The following is a 12,166-nucleotide window of genomic DNA, read 5'->3' as shown; positions in this document are numbered from 1 at the left end:
AAAGTCGGCGTTTTTTCACAAGACCAAAATATTTGGCATCAGAAAAATGTTTCCAGACTTAAGACTCTATTGATGCTCATATCTTAAAACTTTGTTAAGTGGCGCCCAACATGGGTCGGGATAATAAATTCAAAAACCTTCATAAAAAGTTGCTTTTCATATAACCTTGAAAGTTTTGGTTAATGAAAAGGGTTCCAAAATTAGTTAAAAACAAAGATTTTCCAAACTTTCAACTTTTTAGGTTAAAACCACTTGAGGTTCCTCTAAATGGGTAGACATTTGATTAAAGTATGTATTAATGCTTATATGTGGCAATGTTTGCAAGAAATAAGGCAATCTTTCGTTTTGCGTTTTCAAAAACCGTTACAGGCCCAAAAATATTAAAGAAATTTTTAAAACAATCTTTATGAAGTTTATGACAGTTCTATAAAGAAAATATGTCTAATAAACCTATTTCAAATCTACCTTAGGTTTTGTGGATAAGGCCTTTAGTTTCATTGAAATAAAATCTGAATTTTTCCATTTTGAAAAGAAATTTTCATTCGAATTTTCTCTAAATACAAAATTTTAGTGAACTTTTCAGTAAGGACAAAATTTTAGTGAAATTTTCTTTTGCCGTAGTTTATCACCGCTGCTCTTTTTTTAATGGGGCAATTATATATATTTTTTTAAATATTTCATCACCCCTTTTTGTCCTAATGTTTAAGTTTCTATTTACTTTGTCATATAAATTTTTTGGTTCTGCCCCAAAGTGTTTGTCTACTTGGTTTGCTCTTATCCCTAAAATAGTGTCAGCCAATACCCCGTTTTAAAATGAAATTCATGAAAACTTTTCTACCAAAAAAATTTAATTTCCTTAGAAAAAGAATCAAAGCCTATGTAATTGTTATGTTAATTAGACATTTTTATTGTGCCTTCAATGTACGTTAATGAAGTGGCCAAAGTTCCATACATTCCATGACTTGGACATGCCATTAGGTGAACGAACAACTTACGTGTTTGCCAGCCAGTCAGCTCAGTTCAGTTCATCTATATACATAGTAATTTATTTTTGTAGCTTTGAATATCCTTGGAAATGTGTATTTAACACGTTAATGTTGATATCCTTAAACAACAGCAGCAGACTTGGTTCTGCATATATGACCATATCACCACCTAACATTTGGAAGAGTGTATAGGAAGGAGATATTTTCCACATAGTCATACATATTAGGACATTTTTATGAGTTGGCTACCCCCCTAAGACTGCATCGCCTCCCTCCAAAATATCCTTGTCAATGTGTGAAATACTGCCATATGCCATATAATATCGTCGCAAGGTCTATGGTCCTTCGAGGAAAGGTGACCATGTCACTGTGTATGTGTGCCCGGGTGCCATGTGCATGTAATTTAAACATTTGTCAAATTTGCCAAACCTCTTGTGTGCTACACGAAGGAGGTTAAAGCTAACAAAAAATTAGGTATAATTTTCTCTACTTCCTTAGATTCTAGAAAGTAAAGTCTGGATATTTTCGAAGTGTGCCCTCTTCTCTCTGGCACACCAACACTAGACCCTGAATTATATGTGCTGCTCTTTAAGTCATTGTTTGCTTTAATTTTATGGCAAGACACCCTAATCATTGTCCTTTCTCCAGGCCGGGTTTCTTTTGGTAACTTTTTTCAGATGGTCAACAACATGACTACCAGCAGAACTCATTCATGATTTTTTAATTCCATCTTATTTAACTTTTTTTTCCCACGCAAACATCAACATTGTTGAAATGAATAAAAAATAATATGCCCCAAAAAGATGTTTGACTTAATTGTTTTTGCCACGTTGAAAGCAGCTAGGGGAAAACGTATTTTCACATCAAATAAGTTTTTAAATGTAAGGAAAAATTATGGTTGAGGAGTTCAACCATTATACAAAATCTTTTTCGAAGGGACAAAGAAGTCCGAATGAATTTGATCTTCTATATTACTATTAAAACAAATTTATGTCTTAAAGTGGCGCCCAACTTGGGTCATGGTAAAAAATCCAACTCAAATTCAGAGGGGCAATGAAGTCTGAGATAATTTGTACTCAACCTTGCGTATATTTTTACTTATATTATACTTTTAAAAAGATTAGTGTTTTAAAGTGGCGCCCAACTAGGGGCATTATAAAAAATTAACCAAATTTCAAGAGTGAAATAAATATACAAAAATATATCTTAATAATGGCTCACTATTATATTTTATTGTAATATTCAAACAGAAGTGGCGCCCAACCATGTCCCCGATAAAAATTCAACCAATTCTCAGGGCCAGTGTTTTTCAAAGGTTCAGACCAATTGGGGTTAATGCAATTGCACTCAAAAATTTGAGACAATTATATTTCCATTACACTATTAAACCCCACGTCTTTCGATTTAATTGAACTTAGGTCTCGACAACAAATTCTGTTAATTGCAAACATAGTTGTTTTTCAAAAGTCCCAGGAAGTTGGAGATAATGAAATACTTCATAACTTAAGGCGCTTATGAGCATCATACCGTACTATGAAAATGGATTTTGTTTAAAAGTGGTGCCCAACTAGGGTCACGAACCTAAATCCAAGAAACTATAGTAGAAGGAGTTTTTGAAATGGTCAATGATGTGAAATTGCTTGCAATTTTGGTCATTATACTGTTAAAATAGAGTTTTATATTAAAATGGCGCCCAACTTGGGCCTTTATTATATATTTATGATCTATCACAACTTTGTTTCTCAAAAATTTAGAATAATGAAACTATTAAAAAAGTTCCCAATTGTAGGCGTCTACCATACTCATCTTACTGTTGAAAAAGATTTTGTAATAAAGTGGCGCCCAACTTGGGCCGCGAGCACAAAATCAATTAACTGAAGTAGCTGGTGTTTTTCTAATTTATCCTACATGTTGGATCTATAAAATTGTTCCAAATTTTTGTCATAATTTTACATTACAATAGTGAATTCGATTTGTGTAATAAAATTGGCGTCCAACCTGGTCCTCGCTAACACATTTAAGCATCTACCACTATCTGCGTTTCTCAAAAGACTTAGAATTTTGGAGTAAATAAAAAAAACGTTCAATTATAGGCCCTTACCCCACTCAAAATTTTGTTAAAAAAATGTTGTTATAAAATGGCGCCCAACTTGGACCTCCATGAGATATTCATATTCTACCACAACCTGTGTTTCTCAAAAATAAAGAATGTTGGTGTTAAAAAAAACTCCCAACTTTAACTTCTACCAAACTCAGCATACTGTTGAAACTGCTTTTGTCAAAAAGTGGCGCCCAACCTCAGTTTTAAGCGCCGACTTCACTCATATACCCTCCGAAAATAATTTTTTTTATTAAATTGGCGCCCAACATGGGCCTTTATAATAAATCCAATTAATTTGAGCAAGAGTTATTTTTTCGAATAATCGAAGATTTTGGGTTCAGTAAAGTAGCTCTTAGATTTGTGATATTATTTCGCATTATACTGTTGTAGAAAATAATTCTGTAATAAATTGGCGCCCAACATGGGCCTCTATAATAAATCCAATTAATTTGAGAAATATTTTTTTTTTTTTGAAAAATCGAATATTCTGGGGTCATTAAAGTAACTCTTAATTTTGTGCAGTAATGTCGCATTATACAGCTAAAACAGTTTTCTTTAATAATATGGCGCCCAACTTGGGCCTTGAATATATATTTATGGTCTATCACATGTTGCGTTTATCAAAAAATTAACGTTCTTGGAACTAATGAAATAGTCCCCAACTTTAGGCGTCTGTCATATTCATCTTACTGATGAAAGAGATTTTCTAATAAAGTCGCGCTCAACTTGGGCCACGAGCACAACATCAATTAGCTGAAATAGCTGGGACTTTTTAACGTATGAAACATGTTGAGGTCAATAAAATTGCTCTGAATTTTGTGTCATAATTTTACATTATTTAGTAATTAGATTTGTGTACTAAAATAGCGCCCGACATGGCCCTCGATAACATTTAGGATCTATCATAATCTCAAAAACAAAGAATATTGGTGTTGACAAAATAACACCCAACTTTAGACTCCTACCATACTCAGCTTATTGTTAAAAAAAATGTTGTAATCAAGTGGCGCCCAACCTGGGTCTGGATAACACATTTAAGCATTTACTACTATCTGAGTTGCAGAAGACTTGGAAAATTGGAAGTAAAAAAATATGACCTGATTTAGACGCCTAAGATACTCGTTAACAGTTTAAAAACGTTTCAGTAATTCAGTGGCGCCCAACATGGTCCATAAAAACAAATCCAATAAACTTGAAGAATAGTTTTTTTCAGCAATCAAGGATTTTGGGGTCAATAAAATGGCTCGTAATTTTGTGTAACGATTTCGCATTATATGGTTGAAATAGCTTTGTGTGATAAAATGGCGCCCAACTGGGGTCTTGGTAAAAATTAAGTATTAGCACAATCTCTGTTTCTGAAAAGACTCAAAAGAATTTTAATGTTAATAAAAAAGCTGCCAACTTAAGGCGCCTACCAAACCCATTCACTGTTAAAAAAGATTAAAAAGTGGCGCCCAACTTGGGTCTCGTTAACGGAATCAAGTTGCTACCGCAATCTAAATTTGGCAAAAACCTTCAAAGTTGGTTTTAAAAAAAACTAGCAATTGAGGCGCTTACGATCCTCATATCATACCGTTGAAAGCGGTTTTTGTAATAAAGTGGCGCCCAACATAGGCCACGAACACAAATTCAACTAAATGGCGAGATGAGTAATTTAAAAAAAAAAAAAAAATAGTAACCTGGAGTTGGAGATAATCAAATGCCTCTCAACTTAGACTCCTTTGATTCTGTTGAAATGCAGCCTGTAATAAAGTGGCGCCCAACTTGGGTCTCGTTGGTAAAACCATTAACTGTAGGAATAGATTTTTTTTCAAACAATGTTGTTAGAGGCGTAAAAAAAAACTTAGTGATCTTGGCCGACAACGTATGTAGGACATACGACAAAACGTTGGAGCATTTCCTAAGTCCATGCCCGACTTTTGTGGCTTACTGGTACCGACACCAGATTTGAACGGACTCAGGTTTATAAAATAGAAAATGATTGGGGATAGTGTCAGTGGCAAGAATTTTGCGAAATAGATATTTGGAGTTCCCTCTTCACAACTTAACCGAGTAAAAAAGAAAAGAAAAGACTAACACATATAGACATCCCTAATATGTAGGGTCCCATATGAAACAGGATGCATTTCTCTGCAGGTGAAACACTTGTTCCGTATGGTTAATTTTCTTACTTTCTCCTCAATGTAATGCATTTGTTGTTGACCCGTTGATAACATAAAATATCCCTTGCCCAAGTCTTTTTTTTTCCTCAATCTCCCTTTGCCTTTACTCCCTTTACAGCATTTCAACATTCTAATTAGATTTTGTCAACTTTCAAAAGCCATAATTTTTGATTTCCTTCTTCATTGTGCGGTGGCGTTTGGTGCAATGTAAACATCGTCAGTGTTGTTGTATTTTTCCACAATTTCCAAAAACTTGAGCACTGTAACATGTTTTGTTTCCGTTTGCCATCATCACCGATTCATTGCATTACTACTTTATTGGCAATTAGGTCATAGCATGGCAACTCTCTTGCCATCTCTCACTCAGCCAGCCAAATCGCCCACCCTTTTTCGACTGGGACAACAACAATAAAGAAATCAAATCACAAAAAGCAAACATCACACTAACATCCCGAACATAAAATGTCATTACCCTTTCGAGCTAGCTTTTATTTGCTATGGTATAGTGAGTGTAAGCTGGAGCAGGAGGTGAAGTAGAAGATGGGAATAAATTGCAATGATTGGACAAAAACCTAGAACCTGTAATTTGCAGCTGTCATATGGCGGCAAATGGGCTGTAGGGTTTTGTTGAAGTGTTGCAATGTAAAAATAAAATACTAGGGGAATTTGAGTTCGAACTGGAAACAAGGAGAGAGGGAGAGAGTCACAGTGTTGCCACTAAAAAACCAATTTTCCGGAACATCACTAACACAAATGCCAAACGACATAGTTAGGGGGCAAAGCATTTTTGGTCAATTAATAAGCACCCAACTGTTGAAGATGTTACATACATACTGTAACTAATTCAAGTATCCAAGACCTGAATAAATATGACGGCAACAAAATGGAAAATATACTTGCTCTTCTTTATAATGGTTGTCTTCATACGTCTCGCCGCACAGAGTGGAATTTGAACATAAAATATTTTCTGGTTTGAAAAACTTAACTTTAACAGGTTCTTCGAGAGGGTACATCATAAATTTTGAATCAAAAGAGTTACACAGTGGCTCCAAAGCAAGTCTATGTCATTGAAAAACTTCTCAAGATTTTTAGTAGATAGAGATATCGAAATTTTAACTTTTTTTTGGGAATATTGAGGTGGATCCTCAGGGGATAACTTAGAGGCAATGAAAGTTGTTCCCCGCGGGCTTATACAAATGATACACCGCCAGTTAAAACCATCATTTATAGGTCCAGTTCCAAAATTTTTTTTTCCTAAAAATGGAATAGCTTAAAATTTCTTAAAAAATTGGTAAAGATAGATCTTTTGACAAAAAAATTCTACTTTTTTAACTTAAAAATGCTTGTAACTCCTTAATTGAGAAAAGAGCCAAAAAAATAATGTTGCATTGAATGATTTAGGTTAGGTGTGAACGAGTGTGCGGATTTCAATCCGCCTCCATGCCACCATGCACCAAAATTTAAGCCAGTAATCGCTCTCTTCCTCCCTAGCTCTTCTATACATACCTATGAAAATTTTGAAAAATTACCTTTAATTCCTATTTACTTCTTAAAAATCTATCTGGCAACACCGTTTTACACCATTATGAATTTATTTCCATGTCCTGTTATGTCGTCACTACCACACACCGGGTGCAAGAGAGTGAATAGCTCATTCAAAACCGGAAATAACACAACGTGGTTTAAGTCAAACCGGAATGTAACAGAAAAACAGCAAGTAATTCACTTGGCTGTCATCTTCAATAAACATTGCCACCATTTTTACGTTTTTCTCTTTCCCTTCTACACAGAGCATAGGGTGGAAATAACAGACTATGGCCCATAATTCCATAGATAATAAATTTTGTATCCATTCTTCTTTTTGCCTTTTAGAATTATTTATATTCTTGTCTAATTTTGCTTGTTTTTTTCCTTTCAGATCACTACATCCACTGCCAAAAAATTATGGGAAAAATCAGATGGCAAGGGTGCCTCATCGGCTGGTGTTACCGGTGGCCCCCTTAATCCCTTACACATTGGTGATCCACATGTTTGGAAAGATTCGCCATGGTCAACACAGACTGAAACCATATTGCCGAGGCCACGTACATTTCCACAAGCGCCCGATACGACAGCGAGTGGAAATGCTGGTATATTGAGGTGAGTTATTCCCAAAGAAATGTGGGAAAATGCAACAAAAAAAAAAAAAATCAGGCGGTGATATTAACCACTATACTATCGAGGAATTTTTAAAAATAACTTTTTACATTTGATATAATTTAAAAGTATTTTATACATATAATTTATTGCATTGAAACACAGGCATAGAGTTCGGATGGGTCGTATCTGATTTCTCTATACCATATCATAACCTTCGTCAAGTCCTGCAAATGACTTCTTTCTGTAAGCTACAAGGTATGGCCAGAATCGGTCTGTAACCTGGTAAAGCTCTCATACAAAACGATGTCCCTATTTAACTTAAGACCTCAGTGGGCGAAATTCTTTTCCGATTTGGCATAAAAACTTATGTTATGAACCTTAACCGGTCCATGATTTGAAATAGATGTTGCATTAACGGATCACTGGATTTTATTTCTAGATCCTAGAGGTTGCAATTTTTACTCAATTGGGTTCACGATTTGACCACCAATATTCAGCACAGGTATGATATAAATAGGTTCATTCTCTGTTATAGCACCCACATATACATATCGGCCCTTTTGACATCTTGTCTCTACCAGAAGCAATCCAAATAAATGAAATAATCCTTTTTGTACCCACCACCGAAGAATTGGGGTATATTCATTTTGTCATTCCGTTTGCAACACATCGAAATATCCATTTCTAATCCTATATAATATATATTTTTGATCGTCGTAAAAATCGAAGACGATCTAGACATGTGCGTCTGTCTGTCTGTCTGTTGAAATCACGCTACGGTCTTTAAAAATAGAGATATTGAACTGATACTTTGCACAGATTCCATTTTTGTCCATAGGCACATTAAGTTCGAAGATGGGCTATATCGAACTATATCATGATATAGCCCCCATATAGACCGGCCTGCCGATTTAAGGTCTTGGGCCCATAAAAGCCACATTTATACTCCGATTTAGCTGAAATTTGACACAGTAAGTTGTGTTTGGTCACTCAACATCCTATTTCAGTTTGGCCCAGATCTTTCTAGATTTGGATATAGCTGTCGTATAGACCGATCTCTCGATTTAGGGTCTTGGGCCCCTAAAAGGCGCATTTGTTGTACTGAAATTTGGGACAGTGAGTTGTGTTAGGCTCTTCGAGATATTTTTTCAATTTGGCCGATATGATTTAAGGTCTTAGGCCCATAAATGCCGCATATATTGTCCGATTTCGCTGAAATTTGCGACAGTGAGTTGCGTTAAGCCTTTCGACATCCTTTTTATACTAATCTAGTCATTCCGTTTGTAACACCTCGAAATATTCGTCTAAGACCGCGTGAAGTATATATCTTCTTGATCGTCTCGGAGCTCTGAGTCGATCTAGCCATGTCCGTCCGTCCGTCTTTCAAAATCACCATAGGGGTCAAACGCGTAAAGGTCGTTGGTGACTGCAAATGGGCCATATCTGTTCAGATTTAGATATAGCTCCCATATAAACCGGTCTCTCGATTTGACTTCTTGAGGCCCTGGAAGCCTGTAGGCAATATCGGTACAGATTCAGATATAGCTCCCATATAAACAGATCTCACGATTTGATTTCTTGAGCCCTGGAAGCCGCAATCCGATTTGGCTGAAATTGAGAATGTAGTGTTTTGTAATGATCTTCAACAAATGTGCCAAGTATGGTCCAAATCGGTCTATAACCTGATATAGCTCCCATATAAACCGATCTCCCGATTTGATTTCTTGAGCCCCTGGAAGCCTCAATTTTAGTCCGATTTGGCTGAAATTAAGCATGTAGTGTTTTGTTATGATTTTCAACAAATGTGCCAAGTATGGTCCAAATCGATCTATAACCTGATATCGCTCCCATATAAACCGATTTCCTGATTTGACTTCTTGAGCCCTTACAAGCCCCAATTTTTGTCCGATTTGGCTGAAATGCAGCATGTAGGGTTTAGCTTTGACTTCCAACAACTGAACCGATCCCTCAATTTAAAGTCCTGGCCCCATTAAAGTGAATTATGTTAGGCTTTTCGTGTCCTATATGAAATTGAAAATGGACTTGTATTTGTTAGACAACTCAATGTCCGTGCCGAATTTGGTCGAACCATATTTAAATTATGGTAGGCTTTTCGTGTCCTATATGAAATTGAACTTGGACTTGTATTTGTTAGACAACTCAATGTCCGTGCCGAATTTAGTCGAACCATATTTAAGTATAGCTGCTATGGGTGCATAAAAAATGCGTTTTGCACCGGATTATATCAAAGTTAGTTTACAATATACCCGAGTGGGTTGGTGTCTAAATTTCGGTCCGGCCGAACTTAAAGCCTTTTAATTTATTTTTTTTTTGCTAGACCTCCCATTATCCTATTGAGTTTCTACAATATAAAGAGAAAAGGTGCAAAGAACTTGACAAAAGCAATTAAAGTTGCAGAGCATATAGGATCCGGCTCTGCCGATCCTTACAAGTTTTACTTGTTTCATTCAATCCTGTATCAGTTTTAGCGTAGCTTGTTATAGTTTTAAAGAGGCAATCTGTATTCTGAACATAGTTACTCACACTATTTTAGTCTATTGTGGTACCAGAGTACCTACAGAACATGCCTTTGGTGGGAACGGAGCCCACGATCCCCTCAGTGATAATCCGAGCACGGAATCAACTTGCTATCGAGGCGATCGTATCAATGCCAAATACGATAAAAATGATCTTACTTATTTTACTTTAATTGGCTATGACAGAACATTTGTTTCGCTAGCCGAACGTAGAAAGGCGTTTCAAGCACCTCGATCTTCTGCGCTCATTCTAAAATCTTTGACACCAAGTTTCAAGGTGTCTTCCAGCACTTATCTTTCCATCAGGCTTTTGGTCTTTACCGTGTTTGCCTTCAAAAAACTTCTTTGCTGGAGCTTCTTCATCCATTCTGACAACATGACCTAGCCAACGCAGCTGTTGTATTTTGATGCGTGTAACTATGCTATCGACATCATACAGCTCGTGGTTCATACGTCGCCTATATTCTATTGGGTTGCCCAAAAAGTAATTGTGGATTTTTTAAAAGAAAGTAAATATATTTTTAATAAAACTTAGAATGAACTTTAATCAAATATACTTTTTTACACTTTTTTTCTAAAGCAGGCTAAAAGTAACAGCTGACAACTGACAGAAGAAAGAATTCAATTACAGAGTCACAAGCTGTGAAAAAATTTGTCAACGCCGACTATATGAAAAATCCGCAATTACTTTTTGGGCAACCAAATATTTTAACGCAAACTGGTCCATATATTTTACGAAGAATCTTTGTCTCAAATACTACAAGCACTTTTTCATCTGCTTTCACAAGTACCCATGCTTCAGAACCATATAACAACACGGGTAGTATCAGTGTCTTGTATAGTGTAATCTTCGTCTGTCGAGAGGTGGTTGTTTTTTAAACTACTTACTTAGTCCAAAGTAGCATCTGTTTGCCAGTATTATTCTTCGCTTTATCTCAAGACTGGTGTCATTCGTTTCGGTTACGGCGGTGCCGAGGTAGATAAAGTTACTGACTGTCTCGAAGTTGTGGTTCCCAACTTTCTCCATTTTCTTTATCTGCTCGATTGTGCAAGGCTTTTTGGGAGTTGAAACCATCCATTTCGTCTTATCTCCATTTACAGCCAGACCCGTTTTCACTGACTGTCTTTCGATTCTTTCAAAGGCTGCAGTTACTACTTCCAGTGACCGACCAATGAAGTCGATGTCGTCGGCATAGGCGAGTATCATGTGTTCTCTTGTGATTAGTGTGTCCTATCTATTCACATCTGCATCTGGTATAATCTTCTCCAGCAGGATATTAAAGAGATCACACGATAGGCTGAAACCTCGTTTGGTTATGAATGGTTCGGAAGCATTCGTATGTGGAATCGACTTCCGGCTAATGTTTTTCCATTCGCCAACGCAATGCACTGCATTCATAGGGGACAAAAGCGCTACGTCCAATTCAGCGATTAGGCTCATTTCTGGCTGAATGACTTCGTTAATAAGCGAAATATAAGTAATTAGACAGACAGAAATCCACATGTACTCCAGAGTCATCATTGCATTCCAGAAAAAATTACGATTTAGTGCGGTTTATGGGCCGGCGGTGTCATTGGGTCGTACTTCTTTCGTGATGATCAAGACCGGCACGTTACTGTGAATGGGAATCGCTACCGTTATCTCACGAAATTGTCCAATCGATATGCCAACAAGTTTATGAGGACTGATGAACTTCGTACGAATATCGAACGTGAAATTGCAGCAGTATCGGCTGATTTATGCATGAATTTCATTGATATCCAAAACTGTTTTTTTTTTTTTAAGAAAACTTTTGTAGCGCTCTTACTGAAAAACCCTGGCATTATTAGATTGGTAGTAGATTCTAATATTCCATTCATACTCTATTTCACGGTACCAATCATTTATCCTCTGCAGATTTTAGGGGATAGGGCGGACATTAAGCGATTTCATATGTGTCCGACATTGTCATACCCGCTTGGGTGCTCTTTGGTGGGTCGTTTTCCTCAGTTATTTGGCGCCATATTTTTTATCAGATTTTTGCTTTGGGTTACTGTTCAGTGTGCACATCAGACTCTACTTTTGGAAAATTTTAGAAAACCGGCTAAACTAGTTCTCATATGGAGTTGACAAAAGCCGATCTGCAAATAACAAAATTGAAAATTCAGTTTTCAGAAAATTCAAGATTTTTTCGAATATTTGATTTTTATAAATTTGAGATATTTGATTTTCATACATTTCTCTAAATTTATTTGATCTCT

General features: G+C 36.3%; 1 protein-coding gene across 3 annotated transcripts in view; it reads left to right on the top strand.

The window, feature by feature from the left end:
* LOC106081092 (maternal protein pumilio) overlaps positions 1-12,166 on the top strand; it is an 809,199-nt gene that overhangs the window by 94,569 nt on the left and 702,464 nt on the right. For all 3 annotated transcript variants that reach the window (XM_059362138.1, XM_013242815.2, XM_013242816.2), the window contains one exon: positions 7,168-7,388. In XM_059362138.1, coding sequence (XP_059218121.1) covers positions 7,168-7,388 — 221 coding nt within the window. The remainder of the gene's footprint in view (positions 1-7,167; positions 7,389-12,166) is intronic.

The sequence above is a fragment of the Stomoxys calcitrans genome, chromosome 2 (genome assembly GCF_963082655.1).
Source record: "Stomoxys calcitrans chromosome 2, idStoCalc2.1, whole genome shotgun sequence".
NCBI classification, from domain to species: Eukaryota; Metazoa; Arthropoda; class Insecta; order Diptera; family Muscidae; genus Stomoxys; species Stomoxys calcitrans.
The sequence above is the reverse complement of the archived record's forward strand: the minus strand, read 5'-3'. Positions and strand labels throughout refer to the sequence as shown.